This window comes from Syngnathus floridae, chromosome 1, assembly GCF_059516105.1.
Source record: "Syngnathus floridae isolate MCC-2025c chromosome 1, RoL_Sflo_1.0, whole genome shotgun sequence".
Taxonomy (NCBI): domain Eukaryota; kingdom Metazoa; phylum Chordata; class Actinopteri; order Syngnathiformes; family Syngnathidae; genus Syngnathus; species Syngnathus floridae.
This window is the reverse complement of record NC_142413.1, coordinates 23,896,156-23,914,749: the sequence shown is the minus strand read 5'-3', so window position 1 is coordinate 23,914,749 and position 18,594 is coordinate 23,896,156. Positions and strand designations below refer to the sequence as shown.

General features: G+C 44.3%; 2 protein-coding genes across 2 annotated transcripts in view; one reads left to right on the top strand and one right to left on the bottom strand.

Annotated features, from left to right (window-relative positions):
- atrx (ATRX chromatin remodeler) overlaps nt 1-10,529 on the bottom strand; it is a 29,779-nt gene extending 19,250 nt beyond the window's left edge. The window contains exons 1-22 of the mRNA XM_088389631.1: nt 10,313-10,529; nt 8,541-8,602; nt 8,372-8,418; nt 8,165-8,274; nt 8,022-8,102; nt 7,677-7,786; nt 7,513-7,580; nt 5,469-7,411; nt 5,307-5,385; nt 4,697-4,842; nt 4,443-4,607; nt 4,238-4,352; nt 4,040-4,130; nt 3,295-3,471; nt 2,856-2,997; nt 2,269-2,378; nt 1,883-2,029; nt 1,624-1,801; nt 1,289-1,426; nt 1,037-1,212; nt 848-965; nt 283-413 (exon numbers count right to left, since the gene is read on the bottom strand). Of these exons, the coding sequence (XP_088245757.1) occupies nt 283-413; nt 848-965; nt 1,037-1,212; nt 1,289-1,426; nt 1,624-1,801; nt 1,883-2,029; nt 2,269-2,378; nt 2,856-2,997; nt 3,295-3,471; nt 4,040-4,130; nt 4,238-4,352; nt 4,443-4,607; nt 4,697-4,842; nt 5,307-5,385; nt 5,469-7,411; nt 7,513-7,580; nt 7,677-7,786; nt 8,022-8,102; nt 8,165-8,274; nt 8,372-8,418; nt 8,541-8,597 (4,329 nt within the window). The 5' untranslated portion in view covers nt 8,598-8,602; nt 10,313-10,529. The remainder of the gene's footprint in view (nt 1-282; nt 414-847; nt 966-1,036; nt 1,213-1,288; nt 1,427-1,623; nt 1,802-1,882; nt 2,030-2,268; nt 2,379-2,855; nt 2,998-3,294; nt 3,472-4,039; nt 4,131-4,237; nt 4,353-4,442; nt 4,608-4,696; nt 4,843-5,306; nt 5,386-5,468; nt 7,412-7,512; nt 7,581-7,676; nt 7,787-8,021; nt 8,103-8,164; nt 8,275-8,371; nt 8,419-8,540; nt 8,603-10,312) is intronic.
- A 4,862-nt stretch (nt 10,530-15,391) lies between these two features.
- On the top strand, nt 15,392-17,930 carry LOC148404704 (uncharacterized). The gene is made up of 2 exons (XM_088389653.1): nt 15,392-15,407; nt 15,553-17,930. The coding sequence occupies exon 2, from the start codon at nt 15,705-15,707 to the stop codon at nt 17,229-17,231; it is 1,527 nt and encodes a 508-aa protein (XP_088245779.1). The 5' UTR covers nt 15,392-15,407; nt 15,553-15,704; the 3' UTR covers nt 17,232-17,930.
- The last annotated feature ends 664 nt before the right edge of the window (nt 17,931-18,594 follow it).

Genomic DNA, 18,594 nt, shown 5'->3' with positions numbered 1-18,594 from the left:
TGGGAAAAACATGCAATATGTGAAATGCTTGTTGAGAGAAGCAATATCGATATTGAGATATTTAATATGTACCCAAATAAATGACATCTTTATTATCTAATGAAATAATTTTATTTTTTCATGATCCAAAATAAGACATCTTAATGCATTCTTAGCTAACTAATTCAGATGCATAAAAGCACACAATACTATATTGCATATCTATATATACATTTTGCATGTGCCAATATCATAATATCTCTATTTTTCCAATATATTGGAAAAATACTACCTACTACCTACCCTATTTTCTTTACTGATGTAATCCAACTGAAGGCACCAGGGATGGGTCCAGATTCTGCTGAGCATCTGGAAATCCTGAAAGAGTTTGGTTCCTGCGCGGCCTCGGCCTCCCTCCATTGCATTTCCCACACCTGCAATATGAGGGAGAGGGTGAGGTGCCCAAACTCTACAAGTCAGCCTGAAGGTTCGTCTAACTCTAACAGAAAATGGTGTGCACAAAACATGTAGAGGGGTCTAATTTATGCCTGAAACTTGCATACCTTTGTCAAAAACATGGTACAACAACAGAGGGCATAATTGTCAGCACCAATATCAACTATTTTGCCTGGTGGTGGAACAAAGACACTACATGGAGGTCAGTGCCACAGCATCAGCACTGTACTGTACCCCGTGGACAATAGTGCTGCTAATGAACCACAGCACCTTGCAACAACCCCCCTGACCCCACGAGTCCTTCGTAAGTACCAACTTTCCATTTCATTGTTTTGATTTTGGGTGCACAATTTTTGATACATCAAAATAGTTGGATACAAGAAAGAAAGTTTCAATGCAGCTTGGATCTCACCAGTAAAGTGCTCCAGGTAGTATCTGTAGAGTTTACACTGGAGTGGAGTAACTCTGATAGACAACACATACTCGTGCTTGGGAGGCAGGAACTTTGTGAGTGCTGTGTAATCTTTCCTCTGCGAAAACAAAAAGATCATTTCGGCACCGACCATGTGCGGACAGACAACAATCAGAGTGTGCATGTTACCTGAACACAACCAGCCAACATCTCATACAAGATGTGAGCCCTCTTCTTCATGATACGGACATCTTGCATCGTGGAATCGGCACACTGCCCGTTCTGGATGGGGTTGATGAAACGATTGCGGAACTCTTTAACGGATCCAAGCAAGTTCTCTTTAATGAAGTTCACCATGCAGTGGTCTGACAGGGGGACACGGGAGTCACAAGATTGTTGTTTCCAGATGTAACAAGTTTCAACAAGTTTCGGCAAGCTTACATTCAATGAGGTTATTTTGAAGAGGCGTCCCAGTCAGCACAACCCTCCTCCTTGTCCTAATGGAGTTCATGGCTTTGGACACAGCTGAAGACTCATTCTTCAAGATGTGACCTTCGTCACATATCACCAAGTCGGGACCTGAAGGGAACGTTGAGCATGTTGTAAATGCGATCTGGATTTCATTCCAATGACACAGATAGCACAGTTTTATGACCTAGAGATGCAAGTAACCTTTGAGACAATTTCCTGTTTGATTACATTTATGTTTTTGTATTTTCATTTCCATTAAAGCACTCACACTTGTACTGCAAATGATAAATATTACATGACCATACCTGGGTCTACCAGAGTCTTCAGGAATGTCTCTTTCAGTTTCTTACTCTTGGTATTCTTTCCCCGTGTCAGGTTTCGGTACATCTCATAGCCAATGATCATGATACCCCCTAAATCGTGCCACTGCTGGAGAGCGAACGATCGCTCCTGCGGCCTCTTGACTGTGGCCAGCTCCGTGACCTGTAAAACACACAACGGAGCACCGGTTAATCCTCCCTAAGTAAGGTTTGGTGACAAACAGTTGCCAAAGCAGTTTATTACCTCTAAACACTCATCATCTTTCATCCCATGTTGCCATTTCTCAAACTCGTTGACCCAATTAAGAACAGTGTTGAGGGGACAAACCACCAGTGCAGTTGAGAAGTTGAGCTTCTCACAAAGAAGCAAAGTATGAAGAAATGCCACCACCTACAGGGGAGAAGGGAATGCTGCAGTTAACAAGTTAGGTCGACAAGTCATTTGTGTAAGACAGTAACGAACAATCGAGTTAAACAGAGCACAAAACGATGATTCGGATCAATCACATTTTCTATTGATTTTGCATTTAACCCATCAACACAACTCATGCCACACTGGAGCAGTGTAACCCGGGATGTACAGGCTCATGCACTCCTAAGCACTTGGTCATATCTTTTCTTTCTACCTACCTGAAGTGTTTTTCCTAGGCCCATACAATGGGCAAGGATGCAACCAGAGCCAGGTGACTTCTCAATCTTCTTCACAGACTCGCAGCAACAATCCCACATGAACTGCACCCCTGGAAACATAAAAAATATGAATGAGCTTCTCAAATAGAAACTTTCTTTTGGGGGTGGGGGCAATACCCTGTGACGATAGTCTTTGCCAGGGTAGGTTTTAAGAAACTCGTTTATTTACATTAATTTCATAGAACTATTTTTATAATTCTGCTGTATTTAAAAATTAAAATAATTCCCATAACTTTTATGTTAAAAAATGCATTTCGCTTAATCTTTGACAACTTGTTTTAAAACATTTAGTTTTTTTTTTAATCTAATTTTCATGTGAAAAGCATTTATTTGAATCATTACTTAATTTGTGTTCAAGGGCTAAATTTGATATAAATAAATGGACATTTAGCTTTTGTTTTTCCCATGCTTGCCTACGTTGTTCCCCATTATTAAGCGAGTCACGGTGCAAATAATTACATATAAAATCCACAGCAATTGCATTTATCATGCCCATCCATCCCCCGCATCCTTCATCTTGTCCTTACCGTCAACTTGGTGAGGTTTCAACTTGGTGACGAGGTTTCTGTGCACCTGCACGATTGGCTCCTTGGTCTCTTCATTCTCATCCAGAACCAGCTTGGTGGTTATGGGACATGTCACCTCGGAAGACTCTTCCAGCACAATCGTCTGAACACAAAAATGTTACTATGTAACATTGTTTGAAAGAAAATTCATTTCAAGTGCATCCACACTAAAACTTTTGTTATCTGGTATGGACAAAACCAGAAAATAATACATGGTGTATTTCCATTAAAATAAATTGATATTTGGGGAAAAATGGGAATATGAACTAAACAAAATGAAATTATACACCATTTAATCCTCTTCTAACAACAAAATCAACTGGACTGTATTTTTAAGTCATAACGTGCTGAAATTCAAGCCATGAAATGAAAGTGACAAAAGTCAAAACTTCACTTTTACCTCTCGGAGTTTCTTCCTCAGCTCTTCTCTTTCCGCTATACGTTTCCGCCTATCTTCTTCTTCTTTCAGAGCATCCCGCGTCTCCGTTCGCAGCTTGTCATCCTTGAGGATTTTGCGGATTTTTTTGCGCCCTTTGCGATCTTCTCCATCTGGGTCATCGTCGTCTTCATCTCCACTCTGTGGAAATGGACATTAAGTTAAGCTCTCAAATCTTCAGTCCCTTCGGGGGGAAAACGGCTACCTTTGATCAGTAGCCTGCAAGATCCTCGATTAATGTGTGCCAATCATAAGTAGGTATTCTTATCTCATGCATGACCGTACTTGCTTAAGTTAAGCAAGTCAATGGCAAATGTTCTTGCACTTTTTTTTCCCTCAGAACGAGAATTAGTACATTTGGATGTTGGTCAATGAGTGTATTCCTTTTTTTTTTTTAATCTATCCAGGAATGAAGAACAGTATCTATTATGTTTAAAGTTCACCAATAAATCTGTGGTGAAAGTCCTGATGATTTTTTTTTTAAGTTGGAAAAAAAAAGTAATGCATATGTACAACTTTGTGGCGACAGTGACAAGTGGGTTGTAGTTGCTTAAATCTTGTATATATAAAAAAAAAAAAGTGTGAATAAAAACTGAAGAGGCGCACCAATAGATTAATTGATAACAGTTTTGATATTCGATTAATCGTTACGCAACAAATTAAAACTGTCCAATTGTGTGCTCATTTCGGTTGCATATTTGCATTTCACCTTCTCATTGCTGGAGGAATCCTGTACTTTGATTCTACGTCTCTTCTTCTTCTGAGCTTTCTGCTTCTCATCATCCTTTTTCTTCGAAGCTCTACGGATGCACAACAGGATTAGTTTCTCAGCAAGGCCAAAAGCTAGCAGAGTCAATCTAGAATCAATAGCAGTGATAGATTGGTCGTGAGTGCTTGGATTTTTCACCTTGTCTTTCGACGCTTCTCGCCATTGTCCGATTCACTAAGTGCTTCGCTCATCACCGACTCCCCACTGGATGCTGACTTCTTGAAGTCAGAATCCGCCGAATCGTCGCTGTCCACTGTCAGACAGAAGATACAAAGAAGTTGCTCACTGTTCTCGTGAAAAGCAAATAGCTTATAAATCATTGCTGAGTAACTCGAGTATGAACCTTTTTTATTTTCTCTCTTCTTCTTGACCGACTTCCTGCTCTTTTCTGCTTTGTCATCTTTGTCGTCATCTGACTCTGCCTCACTCAGCGAGAGCTTTTGACGAAGCAACTTGTGCCGTCGACCACTCTTCTTCACCTCTACATCAGAACTGGAGTCTTCTGAATCTTCAATTGAGGAACAAGAACACGATCCGTAACAGATTAAAAAAATAATACATTTTAAAAACAGAAGAACGTCAATAAAGTCCCTTTACCTTGCTGTTCTTGGTCGTCGTCTTCCTCTTCTTTAACTTTTTTGGAGGGCTTCTTGTTCACGTCTTCATCTTCATTTTCTGAGGAGCTCTCAGCCCCAGAGGAAAAATTTGACTTAATCTGGGCGAGAAGCATTTTCTTTGCGATTCTTAAAGACAAGGAAAATAATCAACTTCAAAAAGGTTGGTGAGGACAGGATCAATCCCTCTCATGATATTAATGATCGTGTGACTAATGAGCACACATTAATGGAAGATTAATGACACATTAAGAGTACAAATAGGTGCGGATGATCAGCTAGCATGCTAATGCGGTTAACAAGTCCAGTCAATGCACCACTCCGGCAAACTTGGGCTTGTCGTGGAGTACCCACAAACTGGAGTAACAGCATGGTTTGAGTTGACATGGAGTACAAAAAACATCCAACTTGCTCCGTGAAAGTGAAAAAGTATATCAGACTTCAATTATTGTGGAATATTTATCTATTTTTTTAACTATGCATTGTGACAAATATTTTTAGTCTTGCAGAGTTAATTTAAAAGCCTAAAAGGTTATAACAAATTAACTCACTGCTGTCCTTTATTGTGTCATCAAGTGTCGTGTGCACGATACCTGTTCTCTGGATCATCATCGTCGTTGTCGTCGTCGTCACCAATTTGAGGGGCTTCTTGTTTGACAGGCATTTCATCACCTTGACAATAAAGTGCCATGCAGTCAAGAACAAGCAAGTCATTAGTTTGTGAATTTGCTTCAAATGCTGTGAAGCACATTTACCGTCGTCTTCCATCGCAGAGTTGAACGTCGGCTGGTCACTGTCGTCTCCAAAGTCGTCGTCAGCCTGGTGCTCTTCCTCATCCTCGCTGGAGGACGACTCCAACTTGGAAACGGCTGTGGAGCTCCTTCCTTTGCGCTTCTTCTCGTACGATCTTTTCACAGGTGTGGCCTTCTTCTCGGGTTTGTCTTGCTCCTTTGATTTATTTTGTTTCGTCACGCGGCTCGATCGCCTCTTTGCCGTTCTCACTTTGTCATGCTCCGAGTCGGTAGAGTCTGAGACATGTTTTTTCTTCTTTGATGCCTTCTTGCCTTTATTTTCCATGTCTGACTCTGAGCCTTCTGACTTCCTCTTGCGTTTGGATGTTTGGTCTGTATCTGCTGAGGGTTTCTCTTTGAACAGACATTTTCTGGAACTGGTCATTTCTTTCTCCTCATCACTACTATTGCATTCTGCCACCTTTTCCAGCAATATGTCAGGTACTTCATCTGAGTCAGAGGCCCCTGCATCTTTTTCCGACAAGGAAGTATTACTCCGCTTCTTATCTTCTTTCTTAGCCTGACTCGATTTCTTGGAGGATGTGGACTCGTCACTCTTTTCCTTCTCGGACTCCTCCTCTGATTCGGAAGAGTTCTTAACAGCTTGCTTCCTCAAGGGAGTGGTCTTTACTCTACTGGAGTGCCGATTGGGTGGTGGGCTGGCTGGTTCATCTCCTGTATCAGAACCACCATTTTCCTCATCTTGTTCTTGGCTTTTGGACCTGGAGGACTTTGACCTACTTGTCTTCACAGTCGGCACCGGAGTCAGTTTAACGATGAGGTTCTTCACTTTCTGTTGGGGGCGTCCATTTTCTTTTGGACCCGCATCTGCGGCCGAGTTCGAATCGGTCTGAGTCAGCATGTGGGGATCAGCAAGACTTTCCACCATCTGAAAAAGCTCGTCCGGAACTGAAGGAGGAACAGACATGATGTCATGATCAAGTGATATTTCACCAGGAGAGAGCAGCTCACCACCACCTTCTCTTTTAACCACATTTCCGGTGAAATCTTCTGCTCTGCTGCCTTTACTAACTGGTTCCTTTTGCAGTTCCTTTTCTGGTTCCTCATCCGGCGAGCTTTCCAGTGTGTTGCATGGAGTCTCGACTAGCTCCTCCTTTGGCTCAATAACCTGGTTGGCATCGTCCTGGTTGGGATGCTCCACCTGAGGTGTTTTGCACGCAGCCGCTGGCTCCTTATTGTGCTCTTCGTGCAGCTTTTGCACCGTGTCAGATTCCCCAGTTGAGTCTGCCTTGTCGTCGTCCTTGTCGACAGGGTGCACTGCATCCTTGCTTTTTCTGACTTGATGTTGCCCTTTGTCACCATTCTGCAGTTCCATACTTCTGAACACTGGCTCCAAGGCCTCCTCCAAAGCAGCGTGAGCTTTTTTCAGATCAGAAAGAACCGCCTTGAATGCTTTCAAATGCCTGTACCGGACAGACTTGTCGTCTTGCTCGGCAGCAACCTGCCGCCCAAACTGGATGAATGTATTGTTTAAACCGGTCGTGGTTTCAACCAGCTTTTTTGTTTTCTTTAAGAGTTCTTTGGGTATCTGCAGTTTTTTGTTAGAGAATGATATTGTCCCTGAGCCGTCGGCGTGTTCCTTCCCGTTGACAACCACTTTTTGCCCTTTGACTTCACTGCTATTACACGTCTTGCTCTTGCGTCCCTCGCCTTTACTGGATTTGCGCTGCTTGGTTTTATCATTGTCGATTTTTGCCAAGATGCCGTTACACTTGGAGATCAGATCCTGGAGGGGTTCAGGCTTGCACACATAGCAGTGCCATTTGGAGTTCTCATCAGTGATGGCTGATAACTCTCTTCTGCTCAGGTTGCGAAGGATGCACTTCTTGCAGAAAGCATTGTTGCAGTAATCACAGCAAATTAGTTTTCCGCCTTCAGCACACCACCTGACAAGTCGAGGATTGGATAATGGTTAATATACTCTCTGACTGGAACTACGACTACAGTACAGTACACCAAAAGGTTTCGCTACATAGATCCATCTCACCTGCACTGCTCGTCCATTCCATCTGAGTCTTTACTGATGTCATCACTCTTGTAATAATTGTAACATGACTAGAGGAAAAGAAAAATAATAGGCAAGACTATCACATTAGAGTCTTGTGTATACAAGTGAAATGTATGCAACTATTTGGAAAAACATTAATGTACCTTGCAAATAAGCACTTTAAGAGCAGGGTGCTGGTACACAGAGTTTCGTTGAAATTGGTTAACTTGCTTTCCACAGGCTGTGCAGTTTATCTTCCTTTGAAGTGTGTCATCTGTGGACAAAACAGTGTGACTCGCTTTTTCTTAGAAGCATTAAAAAAAACAAATCATCGATCTGCACCAGTGCATTTCGTGTTTCTCCTTGTCTGTCTAAACACGCTCCCCATGTCCTCACCCACCTACATATTAACTTCCAATAGTAAAATTATAAAATAAAAAGGTTCCAGTTTATGCTTGGACTGTGCAGCTCCACAGAAAAACACACTTCAATGCAATATAATGAGTTACCTGGAGCTTTCTGTTTGTAATCCACTCTGAACTTCAAAGTGCCTTTATTTTCACTCCCTGAAGGGCGCAACACTAAGGTGCCTTGGAGGACAAAGAGAATAAGATGAGCTTCATCTTAATTGGGGGGGGGGACATGTTTATACCTTTGGATGTGCTGCCTGTATTACTGTCAGAAGTGGCTGCTTCATTTTCACTGTCGTCAGATTTGCCAGAGTCACTCTGTACAGCAACCTTATCTACAGTATTGGGCTTCCTATAATGTAGGAACGCAAAATATTAAGTGCGTGAAAACACTTTGAGAACAACAGCGCGATTGGAAGGTATAAAAAAAATGTTTAAGTGCTGCCCACCTCTTGTTACGGGAAGAGGAGTGTGTTGTTTCCGCGGAACTACAAGGCTGGAAGCATAAGAGATAAAGAAAAAAAGGTAAGAGTCAACTGGACAACATGGCATCCTTGCAATGAAGAAGCAGACAAACTCTAGTGGACAAGCAAACGAGCACAATGGAAGACGACCAACCTCCTCTGTGTTTTCAGCCATTTGGTCTAGACTGGATTCAGGAATAGGCTGACTCATTTTACCTGGAGGAACAGATCATCTTTTATGTTGGTGATTGATTATTTATTTTTTTTGCATCTCAACAGACATTAAATAATAACAAGACTTTGACAAGTAAGATTTCGACTGAGATCGATTTGGTCTGTTTTCCAGACACTCCGGAATTATTTCTATCTGGAATGAATGAGTTGATGGCAGAGAATTTGGATGAAATAAGCAGAGAGAGTTTTAATAGGAAACATTTTACTTTTTGCATTGAAACAACTTTTAACTTCCATCATAATTTATACAATTAACTTTATGTCACGATAGGTACAGTTACTGTGTGGTGGAATTCAATTTATACCATGATCTGAATTTTAGGATATATTTTGGATCCTCTTGTCTTTGTGTAAAATTTAAAACATCTGCTTCCTTTTTTCACTGTACCACATAATTACATATTTATTATAAGGCGCATTTCTTGCTTTACCAAATCAGTTTAAAAACCTTAGGAAAAGAACTGCTTCATTGTCACAGCCTCTTTAGTGATTAATGCTGTGATCTAATTTTCCATACTTGGCGTAAATGGAAATCACAATATTTAACAGAAAATTTGCAATTCAATCTTTTCCTGAAATTATTCAGCCCTATTTGACACGATATAAAGAAATTAGAAATGAAAAAATGTACATACATAAGACAAATAAAACCTATTCCAGACTATTTTTTTCCAAGAAAACAGTGGCCCCTAACCAGAAATTTTAGAGGTGCACACTATGAATTGCTTACTTGCTAAATCAATATATTTCTGAAAGATGGGCTGAAGTATGGAGCAGAGGATTGTCAGCAACACACACAAAAATATATTCAAAACTAAATTCAAATAAACACAGCAAATTGACTGGCCCAAAAGACGTTTTTCATCTACTCGTGTCTCTGCGACCAGTCAATTTGCTGTCTTTATTTTTTTATTTTTTAATACTTTCTGTGTTGCAGTGCAAGACAATTTTCATTGAAATTTTCATTTAAAAATCGTCTTGCACTGTCAATTTTTAATAGCAAAATGCCACCATGTGGCGGCTGTCGGGCGCCCTGCTCCGACGCAATGAAACGCTTTTTTTTTCTTAAACAATAAGCTGCCTTTACAATACAAAAATCGCCTTGTCCTACATTGCGATGTCGATCTGACTGAACGTACGTGTTTTGAAAACACACCAGAACTTTGTTAGACAAGCTCGCAGCTTCGGCAGCCGCCGTGCGAGGTGAGCCTCTTCTTTATACCCTCCATCACCATGTTGCCCTGGCAACCTAGCAACCCCCACCCCCTCTCAGTTATGCATGCCAGCCCCAATGCATGGGCATGCACCGAAAAATGCAATGCTCGGGGCCTTGCATCCCACGGACAATATCACGGCAAGAAATGGAGCGCAAAAGGCTGGGTGGCACTTCAAGTTCCCTAGCTGCTACAACATTTAGCCATTTTTTGACGCGTAACAGACTACGTTCGTTTACCGAACTCGTCTTAAATTAATGTCCCGAAACTGGCCACCATTCAGAGACATGCGCGAGAAAATCAGAACTTGCATTTGTACTAAGTTGAACATTGCCGGTCGGTAGCGGCTAGTTAGCTTAGCGTGCTAAACACCAACAAGCACTAAATGGTTCGGCGTCCCGCTAGCAAAAAGGTAGCCCGCTCCAGTCTAATCAATGCACAACACACTTGTGTAAACACACGAAAACGAGCCTTTTACCTGCTGATTGCGGTCGCCATTTCTTGATACACGAAGACGGGCTTTGTTCTCGGTGCAGGCAGTTCAGATGGCCCTCAGGTGGCGATGTTTGGCGATACGAAAGCGACACAAGTCCACAAATAAGCGTAACAACTCCAGTCAGTGGAGACAAAGCGCGGAGACCATCTTACCGGATGGCCGTGGACGCGCTAAAATGGCGCATGGAGCCCAAATCCTGCGAGAGCTCCTATTGGCTGATGGTCACGGATTCCCTCGCGCTCCTACTGGTCCACGGCCTGATGGTAAACTTTGGTTCCACAGTGGTGCCAGGTCATTCGCAGATAAGGTTTAAAACAATTTAAAATGCGAGCATGCGTAAAATACGTAGATTGTTATAAACATTCACTGTAAGAGACGAGGATTGCCCCCAGACAACACACCAAAAAATTCCTGAAAACAGGAAACTTTAAAATTTAAAGTGAAATTAAACTCGACCTAAAGGTGCTTCTTGAGATCGCCATTGCATTAATAAACTATCCACAAGAGGGTGCCAAAATTGCACAAATACCAAAGCCGTCTAAATCAAGAGTCTGGAAAACTCGTTCGACAGGTCCCAAGCTTGACCCTATTTTGAATTATTTTTCCCGATGAGAACAAATGAGAGGGGCTGAGAAAAAATATTCACCAAAAGTAATTGAATTCCACATCAGTGACATTGAACAGTGGACCGCTTCTTTAGCCTCGCGCACGCACACACGCAATATTCAGTAGTATATGGAATTGACATACAAACCAATTGCAAATTTCATTGCCTTTATTCTGGTTCAAACAAGTTTACATTGTCAGTTTAAAGGGGGGATGTTTACATGATCTCTTTAAAAAAAACTCAAGAAATCATAAGAATGTGTGTTTAAACTTATCATTAGCAGCATTTGATTTTCCACACAAGCATAACAAGGCTGTGAAAATGTCTTACCGGTGGCGGCAACCGAGCGCTGAAATAAAAAAGGATGGAGGTAGCTGATTGCTGTCGACAACGCCCAGACAGGAAGCCACTTCATCACTTCAGCTGGACGTCGATCTGCGTCACTTGCCACACCTCCAGCCAGTTGATATTCTGCAGGTTTTGAATTGGATATGCAAAGTCCTCCTGGTGCTCGTTGTTGAAGGTCAATTGGAAAGCGCCCCAGCCACACTTGATGCCAATCTGCACGGCGACAAGGCGGCAGCAGGCTCAGTAAGCGCACCAACTCGGGTAAAGCCCGCAACTCCCGACTACTGTGCTCAATCGTCGCCCAAAACTGCATATCTACGACTTGTTACCACTTCAAGCGTTTTCAAAAGCTATTTTAAGTTTGAGGGACACAAAGCCTTTGCATCATAGACGCTCGGTGCAGAAAAGGGAAAAGCTTCCAAATGCCCATGTCCACTTTCATTTAGGTGACGACTGAACCACGACGTAGCGATCACCTCAAAAGCACGTCCTGGTCCGAATGGGTGTGCTAAGGAAAGCGTCCCAGTCTTCTTGGAGTTCCACAGGCGTCTGGTGCTGATGATGAAGTCTTGTGTCGCAAATTTGAAATGCAGGTGCAGCACCGTGTTGCCAGTTGCATTGCCTTTGCCGTCACCCTCGCAGAAGTTGACCAGCCTGCCGGACAAATGCCATGTCGTCTTTGCTGCCTTCTTTGTGTGTGTGCGTGCGTGCGTGCGTGCGTGCGTGCGTGTGTGTGTGTGTGTGTGTGTGTGTGTTGTTAGGTTACGGATTTTAGTTATTGATCTGACTCCAAATTGCGATCAACACTTAACACATAAATTGCTATGTCCTAATCCACACACTGGCACACCTAACAATTTTGCGAGTTCGTTCTGTCAAAGAGAAGACCAGTAGATCAATCAGACCAAATTTACCAATTGTTAATTCCTGACAAAGCGCACTAATACAGGCCTGGGTCCCGGGTCCCTCACACTAAAACTCGTACGTTTTTGTGACCACCAAAAGACGATACATTCTTCAAAATATTGTGGGATGATTGGTCGATGGCCATCTCCTCCCCGTCCAGGTGTTGCTGAGGTCATGCGGTTGGGTTTTCCCCGCGAAGTCCGGCAACATAGACGTGCTGTTGTTCTCGTTCCTCACCAACCTCGAGGTGTTCTCGTCCGGTACTCCCTATCCGGGCCTATTCCACAACACTTCGAAGAAAACAAGTTCATGCAGTTTGCCTGCACATTCTTCGCCCCCCACCAATCCACACGAGCACTGCAATACTAGATATTAATATGATTATAAGTTTAACACAACCTTAAAAAATATGTTTGCAAACTCCCGAAAGCACATTTCCCTTTATTCCCTCTCATGACCTCATTTATGAGGTCATCACCCGTTACCCTAGCAAACAGCTACCAGCGCGCTGTCGGTCCTTCCTTCCCCCCGCTGCTCATGTTGAGTCACCAGGGTAAATTGGCCCATCGGTGGCAACGGGCCAACGGTTTTCTCGATCAACCGGACAGTGAGTGACCTAATACATGGAATACAACAACTGCATAAAATCATAACTGTAGTAAAAATAGCCACAGCAACAAGCACAGACATGATGAGGCTTTTCTAGCTTCCGAACGTTTTAATCCAATCAGACCAAATATCGGTGTGTACACCTGAATGATCTTTCATCTTTTTGTTCAGTGTCCTTAGTCCTTCCAACGCCTTGGTCAGTCGGCCTCCTGGTGCCGTGTTGTTTGGGATGAAAGTACAACATGCATCACCAAACATTCCACACACACCATGTTCCTTAGTCAATAGCCTGTCCAACGCAATTCTATTTTGGAACGCCATTAACAATGTTGCAGCCAATTGTTCATGAACTGCGGCAAATGATTCAGCTGTATAATTACCCAGTCGTTGGACATTGTAATGAAAGTAATTAATACGGTCTACATTTTTATTGGGGGTGATCCATAGGAAGATGCTTTCGAATCCCGAGAACACTTGATTAACGAGTTTATACTTATCTGGCACACCCCGGGGCACTCCTATAGTGTCAATATATGTTGGATCGTCGTCGCTCAACCACGGGGGCAAAATGTCTCTTTTGGCTCGCTTCAGGAGCCCCGCCAGTGGGGACTCCAGGTTCCAATTGAGATTCTGTATTTCAATGGGGACAACCACCATAGGCATTATCAAAGACACGAGGGCACAGATACCTGATGCATTCTTCGGCAAGCGATCCTATAATTTGTCATCACTACACCACAACCAGATGTCACTGGTCTTCCTCTGCTCCTTCCATCACTGCTGGGTGAATTCTGGCATGTCCTGTTAAAGCTTGAAAGCAAGTGAATTTGGAAAAAAACTTTGTATATCACAATTACAAATTGAAACCTACTCACCCATTTCTATTTTACCACTCCCCCCCTTTGACACATTCACCCAATGTGTCATTACGTATCAAAAGGAACCTGCAAAGCGTCCCCTCTCATCACCACACTCATTGTAGCCAGGCCCGCGGAACCTCTAGTTACCATCTGGGCCCCGGGACCATCACCCCAAGTCCTTGAAACTTGACTGTCCACCACACACACTCGGCAACACAAACAAAAATCATCGCACTCCTGTCAGTGAGCTTATAGCCCGGCTGACAGCGGACATTTGTACACACAAAAACAGACATCAAGTATCAAAATAAAAACTGTCATAAAATGAATCCTGGCGCCCGCGGATCATGTCCTGAAAACCACGTCATCAACAGGTTCATCATAAAAACCAAAAGGGCAAGGGTTAACATATTCTTGTAAATCCAACACAAACTTTCCACGAATGCAATCGACAACCTGCAAGAAGGAAAACAAGTTACGCAAGCAACGCGCAATCCGCTCCTTGGCTGGTGGCTGATGCTGCAAAAAAATCAAGTCACACAGAAAAACAAAGCAGAGCGTGCTATTGTCGCAAACACGTTCAAGCGTCAAACAATTGGTCACTGTCCACCTAGTCCGTCACCCCGTCGGGTGAGCTCAAAGTCGTCACACGTCAAATCGTCCAAAGTCTTGCTGTTCGATACTAGTTCTGTCTTGTCTGACCATATCACTGAAATGGGCCTTCTCCATCACACCGTTTTGTTGTCGATGGTGCCCCTGATTGATCATTGAGCCATGGTTCCGGTCAGAACTCATCACTTACCAGTTCCAGACCCTCCAGTCTGTACCACCCCTTTAGGTGAGAGGAATTTTATCCTCAATTGCAAACACATCACCCCAACTTCAGACCTCTCTGGCCAATCATACTGCGCACACACACTCATAGATGATCACATGCGCACGCACCCATCCACACACTCGCAGACACACACATCCGTCTCTATCACTCAGCTCTCCTCCCACACTAAGCAAAGTTAGTATGTTAGTGTGCAGGCAAACATTGACTCCTAATAGTAACTCTTCACATTTGGACATACTTGTCAACATGACCTATTGTAAAATCTCCAATTCAATTTTCCATAAACTCGCCCATCAGATTCATCGCAAATTGTCATATATGTCTATCTGGGGGGGGGCGACTGTGGGACCCGCGTGTCAGGGGAGCCTCCATAACCTCAGATTGTTCCTACAACCTCGATCTCTATTACTTATCCTAATTAAATTCAATAAAGATGGGTCCGACTATTCCCTCTGGATTTCTACGTCATCATTTGGCTCTCCCCCTTTTTCCTGTTGTCTAGCTCAAATATGTTTCTCAGTCTGCTTCTCTTTATTGCCCCTCTTGGCGAGTCTCACTCCCCCCTTTTACTCTTCCTAAAAATCCTGCCTGTCACACCATCCAGCACCTCTCCCTGCTTCCTTAAATCGTCACCTATTTCCACTCCTTTCATCCACTCCCTCGCGCGGTCTGCCCCCCTCTGCAAAGCTGCAGCTCCACACAGGGAGCGCCAAGCCCTCTCCCTAGAATGGGCAGTTTTTAATGTAATTTACGTCATTGCTGTCCAGATCTTCTATCCTCAATCTCCCTTGCTGTCAATCCCTGTTAAAATGCCAAAATGCCCCTGTTCCTCTTGACTGAATCCACTTTAGTCCAAATGTCCTATTCTAAAATGTAAAATGTAAAATGGCGCCGCGGATGGCTGCCACGGTGAGTCGCTCTCTGTTTCTTTGTCTTATTTTGTGTGTTTTCTGTGTCTTCTGCTGTCCATCCCGGATCACTTTTACTAGAGAAGCACTGTTAAACATCGGTCAGTCTTCTTCTGGTATTTTCTCTCCTGTTCTCTCTGATTTAGACTGTTTGTCGGAGATTTTAGCCGGAGCGGCGGTGCTATACAAGCTAGCGCGACGGCGGCGACGCGGAAAACGAGCCGGAGCCCTCGTAAAGCTGAGGCAGAGAGGGTTCCGTTCTGCCCTACCGTCAATTCATCTGGCGAATGTCCGCTCCATGGCGAACAAGATGGACGAACTGCTGCTCCTCACTTCAAGGAACACAGACTTCAGCAGATCCGCCGCGCTGTGTTTTGTTGAAACGTGGCTTAGCGAACGAACCCCCCACCACGCCATGGAGTTAGCTGGGTTTCGGCTAACGCGTGCAGATCGCAGCGCGGAGCTCTCCGGAAAATCAAAGGGAGGTGGTCTCTGTTTCTACATTAATGAATGTTGGTGTACCGATGTCATGGTGTTGAAAGAGTTTTGCAGCCCTCTCCTAGAAACACTTTTCATAAACTGCCGGCCGTTCTATTCACCACGGGAGTTCTCCTCGATCGTCATGGCGGCTGTTTACATCCCACCACACGCACGTGCGACTGAAGCCACGCAGATGCTGGCTGACCAGGTGACAGACATGGAGAAACTTCTACCAAAGTCACTAATCATTGTTCTGGGTGATCTTAACAGGGCGAACCTCGCACACGAACTCCCCAGATACAGACAGCACATAACGTGTCCCACCAGAGGGGCACAGACACTGGACCACTGCTACACCGTAATTAAGGATGCATACCACTCTGTGGCTCGTGCAGCTTTAGGACTCTCGGACCACTGTCTAGTTCATCTGATCCCTGCCTACAGACAGAAACTAAAAACTTCTAAGCCTGTGGTGAGGACTGTCAGGAAGTGGACAGTGGAGTCAAGGCAGAACCTTCAAGCCTGCTTTGACTGCACCGATTGGAGAGTTTTCGAAGCTGCAATTTCAGACTTGCATGAACTCACTGACACTGTCACATCATACATCAGTTTTTGTGAGGATCTGTGTGTGCAGACTAAGACCTTCTGCACGTACAACAACGACAAACCTTGGTTTACACCGAACCTTAGGAGGCTGCGCAAAGTCAAGGTAGAGGCCTACAGGAGCGGCGACCGGGACCTGTTCAAGCAGACCAGAAACACACTGAACCGAGAGGTCAGGAAAGCCAGGAGGTGTTACGGGGAGAGCCTGGAGAGACACCTCTCTGCCAATCCTGATCCCTCAACAGTGTGGAAAGGCCTGCAGAGCATCACGGGCTTCAAGAAACGAACCCCCCGTCCTGTGGAGAGCCCAAGGCTCGCTAACCAGCTAAACAGGTTCTACTGCAGGTTTGATCGGTCCTCCCACACAACGGGACTTCCTGCAGCACAATCCACATACTCACCTCCCCCCACAACTGCTCTGTCCACACCTCCATCACCGTGGTCACCGACTCTCTCTCTTGCAGAGGCCGCGCCCGCACTCCAGATTCGCGAGGAGGAAGTGCGCCAGATGTTCCGGAGACAAAAGATCAGGAAGGCACCGGGCCCAGACGGCGTGTCACCTTCCTGCTTGAAAGTCTGCGCTGAGCAGCTGGCTATTCTCTCATCAGACACCTTCAAGTTCCTGGGAACCACAATCTCTCGGGACCTGAAATGGACCGGTCACATAGACTCTGTCCGGAAGAAGGCCCAGCAGAGGCTGTACTTCCCGAGACAGCTCAAGAAGTTCAACCTGCCGCGGTAGCTGCTGAAGACCTTCTACACTGCCATCATCCAGTCTGTCCTCTGCACCTCCATCACTGTCTGGTTTGGATCGGCCTCCAAACAAGACAAGCACAGACTGCAACGGACAATAAGGACTGCAGAAAAGATAATGGGAATCAACCTCCCATCTATCCAAGACTTGTACCTGTCCAGGACCAGGAAACGTGCAAGTAACATCTCAACAGACCCTTCGCACCCAGGTTGCAGCCTGTTTGAACTACTCCCCTCCGGACGCCGTTATAGAGCTCTGTACACTAAAACCAGCAGACACAGAGACAGCTTCTTCCCCCAGGCTGTCGCTCTGATGAACTCACACCACTCTTAGAGTCTCAGAGTCATTACTGTGCAATAACATCCTGCTTTCCACACCTTTTTTGTCTACACTGTTTGTACTATGTGTCCTCTCTGCATCCATTGCAGCCTGGTCATCCTAGAAGAGGGACCCTCCCATCTGTGGTCTTTTCTCAAGGTTTCTCATTTCCCCAAGCTGGAGTTTTGAGTTTTTCCTTGCCCTCTTGGGAGTTTAAGATCAGGGGATGTTTGAGAATATCTTTCGTTCTTCACATGTCCTGAGTGTTGTTGTTAGTCACCTAAATGTTGAACAGAGGCTGTGATTTACCGAAGTCAAATTCCTTGTTTGGTACGCTCAAACATGGCGAATAAAAAACTCTTGAATCTTGAATCTTGAATCTAACTCAACTTCTACTTCTTAAGCCTGACGAGCCAAAATATCAGATCTCGCTCTTGTTTCTTACCGTTTTAGCCTATTTGTTTTATCCAAATCTGTTCAATCTCTGACTATGATGCTTTTCTCTGTAGCTCTACGCATTATTCAATTTTTTATCAAATCTCCTCAGTTCTGTCAAACTCAGTGCACAATGAAGCTCCTGTCCACCTTGACCCAAGCTCCACCCAGTTTGGTAACGCCACAGCAAGGAGTGCGATTTGGCCGTCGGACACTTCTTTTGCAGCACCTCACACTCTCAAGTTGGTGTTCTTTTGTGGTTGCTTCAGAGCCAACCCATCCATCACTCTCGAATGAGTCCATTGTTCAAATGAGTCCATTTTCATCATTGTGAGTTCCTCCGCTTTTCACTGTCTTTTCTCGTCCCCGAGGATGTTGTCTTTCCTCCGGGGTGTACTTGCCCCCTCCAAGCACAACAACAGTCTTTCTTTGTCCTTGCCAAAGGTCAAAGGTGCCTCAAAGCCAGGCACCGTTTTGTAGTTGTCCACGGCTGCAGGCGGAGTCTCGGGATCGAGTTTCAGGGATCCTGGCACTGAGAGTGACAGACTGGGACATCAAACTTGTAAGACTATTTCCAAATGTAGCTGCTGCCATCAAT